This window comes from Carassius carassius, chromosome 28 (genome assembly GCF_963082965.1).
Source record: "Carassius carassius chromosome 28, fCarCar2.1, whole genome shotgun sequence".
NCBI classification, from domain to species: Eukaryota; Metazoa; Chordata; class Actinopteri; order Cypriniformes; family Cyprinidae; genus Carassius; species Carassius carassius.
The window spans coordinates 2983627-2998288 of NC_081782.1; the positions used below are offsets into that span (position 1 = coordinate 2983627).

The 14662-nt window shown below is 36.1% G+C and overlaps 2 protein-coding genes across 3 annotated transcripts in view; both read right to left on the minus strand.

Moving 5' to 3' along the window:
- Positions 1-1509: 1509 nt before the first annotated feature.
- On the minus strand, positions 1510-3413 carry LOC132108352 (potassium voltage-gated channel subfamily E member 4-like). Its single transcript, XM_059515057.1, has 2 exons — positions 3227-3413; positions 1510-2663 (listed from the first exon to the last, which is right to left on the minus strand). The coding sequence occupies exon 2, from the start codon at positions 2640-2642 to the stop codon at positions 2124-2126; it is 519 nt and encodes a 172-aa protein (XP_059371040.1). The 5' UTR covers positions 2643-2663; positions 3227-3413; the 3' UTR covers positions 1510-2123.
- Positions 3414-6516: 3103 nt separating this feature from the next.
- LOC132107713 (fatty acid CoA ligase Acsl3-like) overlaps positions 6517-14662 on the minus strand; it is a 29581-nt gene continuing 21435 nt past the window's right edge. For both annotated transcript variants that reach the window (XM_059513869.1, XM_059513867.1), the window contains exons 9-15: positions 14213-14352; positions 13591-13763; positions 11916-11990; positions 9993-10184; positions 9597-9711; positions 7510-7667; positions 6517-7077 (exon numbers count right to left, since the gene is read on the minus strand). In XM_059513869.1, the coding sequence (XP_059369852.1) occupies positions 6920-7077; positions 7510-7667; positions 9597-9711; positions 9993-10184; positions 11916-11990; positions 13591-13763; positions 14213-14352 (1011 nt within the window). In that variant the 3' untranslated portion in view covers positions 6517-6919. The remainder of the gene's footprint in view (positions 7078-7509; positions 7668-9596; positions 9712-9992; positions 10185-11915; positions 11991-13590; positions 13764-14212; positions 14353-14662) is intronic.

A 14662-nucleotide genomic window follows, 5' to 3' on the forward strand; every position in this document is an offset into this window, starting at 1 on the left:
TGAACAAAATGTTTACATTTTATACAATGACAGTAAATGGGGACATTTCTGGTGAGCTGCAAAAATGTAATGACAAGTGATAAGGTCAAATCTCACTTCAATTCAATACAGACATAATGAAAATTTAAATTATTGAAAAAATATAATTGAGTTCAGTAAGTCACTCAGGTGTTGACTGAATAACTGTCCCAGGGTACGTTTCACAAAAGCAAACTCAGTCCTGGAGGGCCGATGTCCTGCAAAATTTAGCTCCAACCTGCCTCAACACACCTGCCTTGAGGTTTCTAGGATGCGTAAGAGCTTAATTTGCTGGAAACCAGTGCTTATGAAACACTAATGCCCTTTGCTGTGATTTACAGCTCCCCTTTAGTTACTCCATTGTATGCAGAGCCAGAATATACGGTTAGAAAATTTGGGAGTATGAGTCACACTAACCTCTCTTCTGACTCCCTTGTTCTCTTTCTCGCAATCATTTAATCAAAATGAATCTATCTGGGAGCATAAGGTTGGGCCATAAACAGAGACAGCTGGAAGCGACTGCACGTGCAAGCGTGCTGTTTGTATTTTGTCTTTAGATAAAATCTGATTTTCATGATATGGTTTATTATTCATGATCTTTGATAAGGCAAAAATGATTCAGTAAATTATTCACATGCAGTCTTTTGTTCGGAAGTTTTATTCATTATGTATCATTGTGTTTTATGTAACTCAAAAAACAAACAAAAAAAACAAAATGAAATGTTTTTCAAGTTCACCCCAGAAACAGTTGGGTTTCACCTTTTACTCATCGCTTTAAAAGCAGGAAGACCAACAGGTCATCTCTCTTTTGAGGTGACATCGTTGTCAAAAGCTTAATATTTTACTTCAAACACTTTCCTCATACTGGGTCCGGCTCACATCAGATGAACTGAGGAAATTTTTATTGGAAAAGAGCCACTCAGACTGAACATGCGAGAACTTTCCACTGCACTCCCTGGAGCGGAAGACGGGTCACTGACACTTGTGCATGTGATGTCATTTCATTAGGACAACAATGACTGTGAGGATGATGATTATGAAGGATTCTGGTTATTAGAATCATGCAGATTGGCAGAAGCACAAAATCATGAACTATACAACCCCGGTTCCTGAATGAATGTCCTATTCTCAAGAATAATAGAATGAAAAATGTTTCAGGCATATTCAGGCATATAGGCATATTTATCCATACAATGACACCAAGAGCCTCTCACAATCTCCTCTCATCTGCAAGGGGGTTCCGAATGTCTAACTGCATCTGAAAGTCCCTCAGGGCCAGTGGAAAATATTAATATTTAATATTTTCTTGGAAACATTTAATTACATTTCTAAAAGCATATGTCTTCAAATATTACTAAGAAAATCCGTTTTGCTTATAGTTCCTAGGTGTATAAATCTTCAAAAACCCTGTTAGAAACATTCCCCAGATGTGGTCTTTGACTCCCCCAAGCTGCAATAATCGGTAAGTGCAAAAATGACAGCCACAAAACCTTCACATTCTGAAGGAACATTTTATTTAGTTTACACATAAAGGTAATATTTAAATAGACATATCCATGCACGTAGAACAATATATACAGATCTTAAAAACAAATAATAATAATTTACACATCTGTGTGAATGACGAAATAGGCCTTTAATGTAAATTGAAATATAAAAGTTTTTTTTTCAAGTGACTTCCAGGTTTATCGCAATGTTTACATCGCGTTTAAGGCCTGAAATATACTGCACACCAGTCGAGGAAATACACTTCTAGTAACACAATTTGAATTTCTAGTCCAAGATTGTCAAATCCAATTTATATCACAAGATACATGTTTCTGGCGCATGAGTTCACAGCCTACTTTCCATCATAGCATCACGTGAACCACAGTTCCCGCCAAGTTACTACTGTTATTCACAACAGTAAACCTCAATAAATTAACAGGGTTTTCTTAAAACAGTACAAGAAGCGTTCAGAAACTTTTTAAATTTATTTTTATTGCAACGATGGCTAGTACCAACTTAAAAACAGTTTTATTTGAAGTAACATTAACTGTGGTAAGCTAATTATTGCTTTTCGGCGGGAACTATGGTTGCCATAGTAACGGTTTGCAGCGGGAACGTCAGAGCGCTTCTCTGAGGTTTTGTCCGTCACTTTTGTGGCCCGAGTCGGTTTCCTTCGGATCCTCGTGTCCGCCGCTGTCAGACTCCTCTTCAATAGTGAAGTGCACATCGGTGACGGAGCTGAGGGAGCTCACGCTGCTCTGCTCCACCGAGCACAGCGCGCACGAGAGAGGCGCGAGGACCCTGCTGCCGTCCAGCGCGCGGCCGGTGCTCAGCATGAACGGCACCGGCGTGGAGCGCAGGGCGGGAAACGCGGGGAGGCTGAAGCTGTGCTTCTTCCGGCTCGCGCCCCACTCGCGCTGCTCCTCCTCGTGCAGAAGCCGCGTGAACGCGTTCGTGCGCCTCTTCTCGCGCAGTTTGGTGCGCATGTAACCGAGCATGATCGCAGTGAGGAAGACTCCGTAGAAAGACAACACGATGACGATGTACAGATACCCGTTACTGTCGCTTCCACCGGACAAGGCAATTCGGTTGGTCTGCTGCGACGAGAGCGCGGAGGCGTTGCGCGCAAACTCCATTACAACGAACGAAACGGTTATCTGAAAAATTACAGACAGAGAGAGAAAGTTAAAACGTAGTTTTTTCAATGACGTAGGCTATAAGTAGTCGTAGTACTGGTGGCAATAGGATAATAATAATAATAATAATAATAATAATAAATATCCATAATAACAATGAGGTGATTCAAGAATTTTAAAAAAAGTTCGAACAAAAAAATATAATAATAAAAAAAAAACATTTGTTAAATGTTTACAATAAAATAGAAAGCTGTTAAAAAAAGGTTAAGACTAAAACTGGATCAGAAACAACCTAAATGGCGAGAAAAAAAACACTGACAAACATTAATTTTGGAGACTGCATCAGAACCGGTTTTAACATCTTAAAAAAAAAACAGAGGGACTAAACTAACAAAGTAAAAAAAAAATCGCTTTATAATAACTTTATTAACATCAATTCATCACTCCAATATGTAAACAAGATTAAAAAGACGTGAACTTATTTATGTTTTAAAGTGCACATTGTAAAAATTAAATGTGTTTGCAATATTGTTTTTATTTATTTTCATGACTTTCTGAGAGTTTCCAGAAAGTCGGTTACTCACCGGGATGTTTCACCCTGAAGCGCGTCCCCCGTTCCTCGCTTTATTAGGAACCGTTCCTTTGAAACGGGGTTGTCATCTGAGCTCGGTTTAAATAGCGGAGCCATGTGTGGCCACGCGCCAGCAGGGTGTGTGACAGAGGTTGAGAGAGTCGAGATCCTCACGTCCTTCCTCACAGGATTTGAGTCCAGGCCAGAGATGCTTGAGCTCAGCCACATTTTTATGACGTTTAATGTAGTCCAAGTGCGCAGTGCTGTCAAACGTGCTCATCTATCATCGCATAACCAGACAGGCTTGCTTTAGGAAAGCCTCTTGTTCAGCAGGACAGCTTGCCTCGCAAAACCCGGAGGAATGGCTTGCACGAATTATGCAGAAATGAATAATTTCGTCTTAAAAGAATCGCTTACCCTAAAGTTTTCTCACCTAATGTTGCTCCAAAAACTGAACTTGATTTTATTCTAAAGCGGTCTAGTTAAAAGAAAAAACACAAAAAAATATATATATTTAAAGTAGTACATATGATGCTATCCAATTTTTTTTAAACATGGGCTAATGAGGTTATACGGATTCGTTTACTGGGCATGCGCACATCAATACAGAGTAGGCTAATTTTGGTCACACTGTACATCAATAATGACTGTTTTTGCATTATTTTTAAGGAGTAGCTTTAGGGTTGGGGTAAGTGTAGATATTAATAAAACACAATCTAATTGAATAAAATTAAATTGGTTAGTTGTATCGTTTAGCTGTATCCCTTTTAGCCACAACCAGGCCATATATAAGTTTATTGTGTGAGATTTCCGGTCTCATTTGCATCCAGTTATTTTACCTGTACAATAACAGACCATAATGCTGTTTAATATTGGTATTTGTTACTATATTATTAAATACCTTATCATAATCACAAAGAAACAGGGTTATAGCGCAAATAGTTTACTGCACTTTATTGTTCTAGTAATTATATAGCAGCTATTCAATCGAAAGTCTAACACAATCAAAGAAAATAACTTCAGCTTCACAAATAAAGGTGATAGCTTTATCTGAGTAGCAATCAATTTGCAACAACAATGAAACATCATGAGGTAACCTAAATAATTAACGATCATTTAAAAAATATATAAACTGGAAACATTTAAAATGAAAGTTAACATAATTAATCAAATGTACAGTGGGACTAATGCCATGCCATGTTTGAATAAGCAAAGTTAAAGCTGTACCTTACAACCCTACTGACGTAGTTTTCAAGGGTCTATCAGTCTGATTTAGGTCAGCAGGGAAAGCATGTTAGAATCTATGCCAACCTCATCTGTCTGGCAGTGATGCATGATGGGTAGGTGTGGCATGACTGTGGAAAACTGGAGCCAGAATGTGCAAACCAATGCCTGACCATGCCTGTCAATTAGGATCGAGTAACAGAACTGACCCAATGCACATGAGTGACACATAATTCTTTAAATCCATAGCTAATACTTACTGACGTTTGTGCTGCTGTTTGCCAACAAAAACAATGTCCTTAGGGAAACGGTCTTTTGTTTGTTAAAAGGCTTTCACACAAGACCAATACAATGGAAAGTGAAAATAAAATTGATTACCAGTTAAAATAATGTGCAAAAGTGAATATGAAATGTTCTGATAAAAACCCCCCAAAAAAACATGATCACAAAAAATGGCAACATGCATTTAAACTAAAGTAATTAATAACTTACTCGGTTTACTTAATAGTGGTCTTTAAAAATGGAGTTTACTCATAAGATAGATGTTGTTTGGGACATGTGCTTCATAGGAATATCCCACAAAGTTTAGTTTTGCACAGGGAAGCCCTTTATTCCATTATCTCAACTTCACAGGATCAATTTCAAGGCAAATGACAAAATAAATGAATAACTTATGGCCTGATATAGCTATGTCTGATTTCATTTTAGTTCAAAACAGGCTATTATCAGGGGCACCAAACAGCGTAGGACCAAAAGGACAAAGTAATAATGTTGAGAGGAGAGAGAGCGTGAGAGTAATAAACAATGAGAACAGAGAGAGTTTACAAATGCCACTTTCACAGAGTTCATTTAACAAACAGAGAGGAAAGAAGAAGAGAAGGACGGAGTGCTTTTACTGATCAGAGATCAGCTATGAATAAAAAAAACCATCATCATAAATCAAGGAAGTCTAATTCAACTCCATCTATATTCAGCTCTATTTTTACTTCATGCACACTTTGTTCTGAAGCTCTATTATTGAGCTATAAATGTCACCTGACTGATCACTATATTAGTGCTCTCTGCAGCAGAGAGAAAAAAAATGTATTCCCCCCATTGTTAAAAGCATGCTAAAAAGATACATCTAAGACAATACACTGATTTATTTATTCATTCAGTTTATTTCAGCATACATGGTGTTTTATGGGAGCCTGTTTCATCCACTGAATAAAAAAAAGTTCTGATAAATCATGTCAAAAAGTTAAATGAAACCGCTTTGAATGGATTATATTAGTATAATTATACTAGATCTATTATCCTGTCCAGCAGGATATACAGTCACCCAACAGGAACATTACAGTCCTAGAACATCAATCAGAATCATCCAATGAGCAGAAATGCTTTAGGGATTTCATACTCCCCAATAAGCAAGCTAACATATTTAAATAAAGCTAATTATTTTAACCATAAATTAAGCTTAAATATATTAGATTTTTCTAGATCATTGGTCTCCTTCTGACAGTATTAAATGAAGGTTACGTAAAGATTGAAAAAAGCAAATAATGGCTTTAGTATTCCAGATGTGTTTGGAGAGAAAATTGCTGATGTAAACTGATGTTTAAAGAGTTTCATTAAGATATCTATGAGTTGTATTTGTTTGAATCTGAATTTCCAATGAGAACGTGAGCTTAGAAAAACATCCCATAATGCATTGTTTGTGTATGGCTTTTTTTGGCAATAACGTATAAAATGTCCTGAGAAATCACAGTATGTTTACGTGCACTAATGTTTTGTCAATTGGTTTGAATCCAATCCAGCACTTTCACCTGAGCTGCTGCAAGCATAAATGCAGTTTTTGCCTTGATTTCTAAAATATATATTTCTAAAATATATGAAAGAACTGATTTTTTTAGCAAATACTGTCTTTAGTACATATTCTGTCTCCTCCACTGACCAGTTCATTAAATGTGATACGTGAATGAATGACATTTGTATGACATAAAACACTGCATTGCATAAATGTGCAAGCTATTTGTGATAATGATCATCTGAATTTTTTCAGGTTGAATAGATTTTTTTTCAATCTGATCCAAATTTTATTTGGATCAAGCTCAGTCATCTCAACTGGGGTGTTTTCATGAAGTTTTTCAGTCTTATCGAGCTATTATTATTGGATTGTTTGGATGCATGTAACAGCACTGAACCTTTTTGCTTTTTTGATTTGTCGACGTTGCAGTGTTTTGGAGAGTATGCGTGTATTTGGAAGGGATTTAACAGCTTCAGTTTAGCAGAAGTCTGGTAGAAGTTAGCAAGGCTAACATCACTTTTGGCACTTTTAAGTGCTGCTGGTTGAGAGTGTTGGTCATCACACTGTATGAAAACATTTCCAAACCATTATGTTCACGTCTGTAATGTCCATCCTGGCTGGAGTTTGCTATAGTGACATAAGTAACTTTTTCTTGCCTGTCCAGTGGTTTTGTCTGGAATCAGCAGTGGTTTGGCTCTATTTGGCACCATACATCCTCTCAATGTCGTTCTGGTAGTGAGATTTTAGCTCCTTTCGTTTGAGTTTAAAAGCATCTGTAACCAGGCCAGTCTCTGGGGTCCAGGGCTCGACGCTCAGGCGGATCTTGCGTGGGATCTCAAATCTTTCTAACTGGGCTGTTAAATACACAGGAACAGGAAATTAATCAACTAAACTCAACGAGTGCTTGTTTTCCATTGTAAATGTCTAAAGAAGCAAAATGGTCAGTTTTGACTTCACAGAAAAAGTGAGTTTATGATTAGAAAGAACAAATATATGCCAATGGGCTCAGAGAAATCAACTTAATTCAAAAGAAAATGTTTTTTCTATTTGCTGTTGTTTAAGAATAAATTTTGTTAAATCTTGAACTAAATCTTGAATTAAAAGTGTTTCGATATTTGTATTGGAAAGCAAGTTGTTCATTTTCTGCCATACATGTGATATTTAATGCTGACTTTATGAATTTAAGAATGTGCTTTGTTTTAAGAAACAATCAGTGTTAGGACCTGCGGAAACCCTGTAGATACAGCAGAAATAGTTTGATTAGTATGATCCAAACTGTGTTTCACCTGTCAGTGCCATTTCTGTGATGACTTTAAGCACCTCCTCCTCGATGACTGGGTTGTTACAGAGCTCCTCCCACAATCCTCTGACTCGCTTCCTCTCAGCCAGCGCCAGCAGCTGCTTCTTATTGGGCACCACAAAGCCAATCACATAAGACTCATCACTGGAAAACAGGAAGAGGTGGGACTAAAATTATCTGTGGGTATATTCGGCAGAGTTGACTACAAATGTGTTTTGTTAGGGGTGGATGATATGGCCAAATTTTTATTTCATGACATGAGTATTTTTATAAATTGTGACTTTTTATTTTATCTTTGTTTAAAAAAAATGCTAATTAAAAAATACAATATAAGAAAGACAAAAAAAAATAAGTTTAAAACACTATATAGTCTTTGCTGCATTAAGTAAATATACATTGATTCTTATTTATTATATATATATATAGGTAAGAGCAGTTATTGATTATCTCTCTTCATTTCAATGTTTGAAGTGTTTTATTGTAATATTAATTTTTTAATAACACTGTTGGGAATGTTACTTTAAAAAAGTAATTAGTTATAGTTACTCACTACTTGTTCCAAAAAGTTTTTAAAGCTTTTAAAGTTCTTGTTCTAAAAAAACTATTTTTTTCTAAAAGAGTTAGTAACTGAATTACTCTATAATAAAAGTAACTCATTACCAGGGAAAGTAACTATTTGCGTTACTGTTTAAAAAAAAAGTTGCTATGTCAAAGAATTTGTATTTTTTTAGCAGTTTTAACAAGTCAGTTGAAATGAGTAGAACAGACAGGTGTTCGTACATAACTTTCGATATTTATTGCACGTCAACAGACAGCAAGAGTTTTATCCTGCACTTCAAATATTATCTTTGTAAGAAAAGTGTTTTTGGCCACTAGCTTTGTAGATGCGTGTGTCGTTGTGAGATGCTTCATTAAATTAGAGTTGCTTACAACGGATGTCGACAAAGTCTTCGCTCCTGGACATAATGTACACATTACATGTACGTTCTTGCTATTGACCACAATGAATTTGAAGTAGTGCTTATATCTCCACCTTGAAAATGCCAACTTATCATCGGATTGCTCCTGACTCGCCATCTCTGCTGCTGCTGCGAAGCTGTTGCTTGTGTGTGTGTGTGTGTGTGTGTGTGTGTGGCGCCGCTGGCATGTGTGCTGGCATGTGTGTAAAAACACTGGCTTTGATTGGCTAGCATTAAACACATGACTCTGCCTTAGCCAATCATAATCGCTTATCTCGTTATTAACCCACCTCCTCACTCGCTGTTTGAGCCAGGGGTGCGTTCGGATTATACAGTTTATTCAATCAATGCATAGTAACGCACCGCATTTAACGTCCAGTAATGTTAACGGCGTTGTAACGACGGGAAAAGTAATTGGTTAGATTACCCCGTTACTGAAAAAATAACGTCGTTACCTAACGCCGTTCTTTTAAACTGCGTTATTCCAAACACGGTTTAATAATGATAATAATAATTAATAATTGGTTTAATAATGATATATTTACATAATAATGTATTTTATTATGAATGAATATATAAAATGTATACACAATAAAATGTTACACAATAAAAAAATAATAAATAATTAAAATGCTTTTGAGCGGTTTAAGATTTTTTTTTAAGTTAGAGATTTTTTATTATATTTATAAAAAATATAGCAATTTTTTTACAAATGTTTTTGAAAGTTTAAGATTTTAATATAAATTCTTACATGAAAATATATTATAATATTTATACATGTCAGTATAGCAAAGTCTTTTGATATACTCACTGTCATCTAAAATTTTATCATAGGTCACTAGATCATATCAGAAATTTGTGTACATTTTCCCACCCTAATTAAAGGACTTCACAGTTATGACGTATAGAAGTTAGAGATTCGGTGATCCTGCTATACATGTTTTCTGGGATATAGAATAAAGAGCTTAAGATATTAACCGAGTGAATTTGGGTAACATTAAAGCTGTTGTGTGTGAAAAAAATAAGGGATTTCGATAACCTGTTATGTCATTTGTTAGTACTGTAACATCTTATATTTTGTTAGTGCAGTACATTTTGTGCTTTGTGTCGGCACCTGTTGGCATAGGCACAGATGTTGTCAACAAGTGGGCAGTTTTTCAAAACGGCCTCCACTTTTCCGAGAGACACGTATTCTCCTGCTTGAAGCTTCACCAGGTCTTTCTTACGGTCTAACGTGCAAAAACACACAAAGACACACACATACAAAATATGAACCATGTTTCATCAGATGTGTACGTGAGTTTATGCTACAGGAAGTTTCTCTTTCTCTCCCTTTTGGAGTGTATCCTGCTTTCTTTGAGTTCTTAACCTTACGGGAATAAACTGACAGCGAGATGTGTCATTTACAGTAAGTACATGACTAACATGTTTTATCGTAAAGGAGTGGGGACTTCCATTCACTCGTGCCAAAACGTGCTGTCTTTACAATCCTCTGGCTAATCTCACTCACCGATAATCTTCAGACAGCCGTCTCCATGAAACTCTCCAATGTCTCCGGTGCAGAACCACCACTGGCCTTTCTTATCCATGAAGAAGTCCTCGCTGTTCTTCTGTTTGTTCTTGTAGTAACCCATTGTTACGTTTGGCCCACCGACCAGAATCTCCCCTCGCGGACAGGGCCGGTCAGTGCTGCAATATCCACCTGGGTAAACACAGACTGCATTATGACACAAAAAGAGAGACAGGAAATGGTTTAAACTGTGTAAAGTGCAACAGTAGGGTTCCGGAAACCCGGAGGTTATCAAGCCATAAGTCAGTGTTATTTAAGTCTTGTACACTGAAACCTTTGACATAACATCATATTATTTTGTGCACATGGCAGCTTCTGGCCAAGAACTGCTTATTTAGACAGGAAGAGACCATCTGATTGAAATGTAAAGGGACCAAATCACAGTTTTTGGGTGGTTTCCATGACCACTTGTTTTTGAAACACTTAAAAGGAGTAGAAAATGTTTACAGACTATGGTGTAAAGAATGTGCGTAATTGTATTGAATGTGTACTTGTGTGTATATATATATATATATGTGATATTGCGCGGACTGTCAGTGATCTACAGCTCTGTGTAGGAAATGCTGCGTCAGCTGAAAGCAGGTAATGGAGATTTACTACCAATCACAGAACCTGCTTTACTGATGAGATGCTCATGACATCGCATGTGATTTAATGCATCATACAAAACCAATGTGGTGGTTTGTGCGGTGCGATAAGATTAGTATTGACCAAGTTCAGAAGCTGTCATATGTGGATCAACTTTGTTGTGGGTTTTTTTTACAGTTTCATTATGAAAAATAACTTTTATATTGATTCAATGGATTTATTGCATTTTTGGAAAAAATGATAAGTTTTTATAATAAATCTTTAAAAATCTAAATCTGGATTTGAATTTTTTTATGTTATTATAACCTAAAGATAAAACCTTTTTTATGTAAACGTTCGAAACAGAAAATAGCTGTTTTCATCTTGCCACTTTCTTGGTAAAGAAAACACATTTTTACTCAAATTAATCAAAATCGATTTATATATATATATATCATTTAAATGTAACCTAATTATTACAGATGTTTCAATTGAAATATATTTAAATACATGACATTCAAGTTTTAATATATAATTCAATAATATCTTAGATTTTAGTATATTTTAATATACCATAAATGTTTGCCAGTGCATCCAGCAGTACACTTTAACAATATATTTAAAAAAATATTGTACTTATGAAATAACTTAAAAATACTTATTTAAGTCCTACTTCAGCTAATTGCATCTCAGGTATAAATTTCAACTACAATATATTTTTTTATAATACAACACATTCATTTAGATTCTGAAAACAGTAAGATTCAGTAAGTATAAATATTAAAGAAATAATATACTTTAAAGGAATATAGGTTTTTAAAAGTATGCTAAAGTTTACGTCTTTTTTTACAAAGGGCAGTTCTGCTAATGGATATCTTAGTTAACGGTTAGAAGCTGACAAATATATAGTCTCCACTTGCTTACATTGATGCTTTGGAGATTACGTGACACATGGCCTCTCATACTAATGGTTTTATAATTATACCATTATATAATGTTCGGGCGTTTTCTTTGTAATGAGAGCTGTGGACAATAATTGAATGCATTTTCATATATACGTTTAGTTACTGCGTATAATGTGCAAAACAAAGCTGATCTCTCTAGAAATAGCAGCTCAAAGTGTCTTCCTTACAAGGTCTCAAACTACATTCAATGCTTTTTTCCATTTCCTTCTCTTTTGTTCTGCTGATCTTTCTCACTGCGTAGCAAACCTCCAGACATATCGCCTGATGGATAGGTAAACGTCCATGACAGTGTTTTTATAAGAACAGATATATGTGTGAGTATCACACTCACCCTCTATCCAGTCCTTCAGCTGAATTTCACAGCAAACCAGCGGAGCGCCAACTCGTCCCGTACTGTAATCCCAAACTACACACACACACACACACACACACGCACACGCACACACGCACACAGACAGTAAGTCTATCTATTGGCAGTAAGGGCACAGTTATGTAATTATTTCCATTGCAGAAAAAAATGTGTTTCTTCATAAAAAAGTGTCAAATTTCAGGAGTCACCATCTGTTCAGTTAATGATTTGTTAGGACTCTCAGGTCCACAGGATTTTCTTTGCACCAAAAACTGAATTCAGTTTGCATGATCATTTACCACCCATTTTTATTGATTAGAACAGAACAGTCTTGCTCGCTTGCGTTGTAAAACGTGAGCTTAATATGAGCAATGATGTATGGGAGTGTATTTTTCATGTCTATGCATTTTAATATCCATGACTGTGTGCTTTTAACACATGTTCTATGTACAAACTGTTTATAGAGTGCAAATGCACCAAAAACTATTTTTGCAACAAACTTTTATGAAGCAACACAAAATAATACTATTGAATATATAATTATCGTATATACCCGAATATAAGACAAGTTTTTTTGTCCTAAAAATAGGCTTTTTTGTCCTAAAAAATGGGGGGGTCGTCTTATATTCGCGATATAGACAAAATCACGGGGGGAAAGGGAGAAAGAACAACGGCATAAATATGAAATAGTGACTGAATGATATACTTTACATACTTGCATGTAAAATTAGAAAAGCAACATAATATCTGTGTTTAACTAAATTAAAACGCTGCTCCTCTGCCGCGCGATACGCAGAGAGAACAACAGAGGTGCGCGCACGAGACGCAGAGAGAGAGAGAGACAGAGAGGTGCGCGCGCGCGAGACGAAGAGCGAGAGAGAGAGAGAGAGAGGTGCGCTCACGAGACGCAGAAAGAGAGAGATAGAGAGACGTGCAGATTCTAAATATTTTAAATTATTGAATTATTTTATTATGTTTTAATGGTATATGAAATGTCACCAATAGTTATTTTCTCATTTTATGCCATTATCATAAAAAAATGAAAGATTACAATTCAGGCTATTTATAGAACGTGCTCGGCGGGCGACTCAGAGACTCCACGCGGGCTACCAGGTGCCCGCGGGCACCATGTTGGAGACCACTGGCCTATATCAAATAATTACCTTTACGGTTCAAATTTTTTGTAAAGAAGCCTCTTCTGCTCACCCAAAACTGAATTTATTTAAATAAAATTAATAAAACAAAAAAAACTTATTTTAAATTGTAATAATATTTTACTGTTTTCTATGAGAATATATTGTAAAATGTAATTTATTCATGTGATGCAAATCTGAATTTTCTGCATCATCACTCCTTGCTGATTTGCTGCTCAACAAACATCTGTGATTATTAACAATGTTAAAAACAGTTGCTGCTTTATATTTTTGTGGAAACAGTGATACATTTTCAGAGACTCTTTGATAAATAGAAAATTCTAAAGAAATCTTTTGTAAGATGTCTTTACTGTCACTGTCTTTACTTTTGATCAGTTTAATGCATCCTTGATGAACAAAAATATTAATTTCTTCTTACTGACCCCAAACTTTTGGATGCTAGTTTAGATTATGAAAAAGTGCAGAATAATGATTGAAATGCTGAATGTATGTGTGAATCTCACGCTGGCTGATGGTCCCAGCGCCGCAGGTCTCCGTGAGGCCATAGCCTTGACCTACAGGACAGCAGAAGCAGATGTTCATGAACCGCTGGGTCACGGCCGACAGAGGTGCACCACCTGACAGTAACACCCGCAAACGGCCACCTAACAACGCCCGAACCTTCCTGAAGACCAGTCTGGAGAGAGAGAGAGAGAATGAAGAGCTGGGACTGTGAGAACCAGTCATGAGGAGTGATTAAAATTAGCAATTCTTTTCAATGATAATTCAATAATAATCAAAAGACCTGTTCTTAGAATGTCTTCTTTCTTTCGAGTTGCAGTCAGAAGACTAATTGATTTTGACAGGTTCTTTTTTTGGGGGGATATTTTAATGAACCAGCTCAAATGTTTGACTCCAATAATAGTGAAATAAATATTTAGCTACATACCGCTAAATATCTCTGATTCAGTTATACAGGGTACATGTTTCTCATTATATCAGGCTTATATAAATCCAAATCCATGTGTTCAAGTTTGAAACAATCGCTTTACTGTACTTATGTTACGAGCAGCTTGTATTTGGCAAAAGAAGCTTCTCTAACACTGGAGATGGAGTGTGTGTTTGTGTGTGTGTGTGTGTACGCACTTGTCACACAGTGGTGTGCTGTATCCCATCGCAAGCTGCTCCATCTTATAGTTGTAGGCCAATAGAAAAAGAGTCCTCTGAAAAACACTCATTTCCTCCACTTTTAGCATCACATTCTTGTAGATCCGATCCATTATCTCCTACAAACAGAGACGGAGAGAAATTATGTGCATGTAAAAGCCCCAGACATAACTGATGACATCACTGAAGCATGAGTGGGATTTTCTTTTGGTTTCTTTGACATGACATTAACTTTTTGTTTCGAGATAAATTAATGTTTTCAAATTTTTCAGAACAATAAAATGGATTTCATACATACGGCTGGAATTAACCTGGACTGACAACTAGGTTTAAATTTCTGGTGTAAAATCGATAGTTTCCTGACATCGTGGAGAAACAAGTCTCATTAAAACGCTAATGTGTGGTGTAACTTTTTTCCTAAAATATTAG

Excerpts from the sequence above, each read along its gene's own strand:
- LOC132108352 (XM_059515057.1), bottom strand. The coding sequence starts at position 2,642 with ATGGAGTTTGCGCGCAACGCCTCCGCGCTCTCGTCGCAGCAGACCAAC.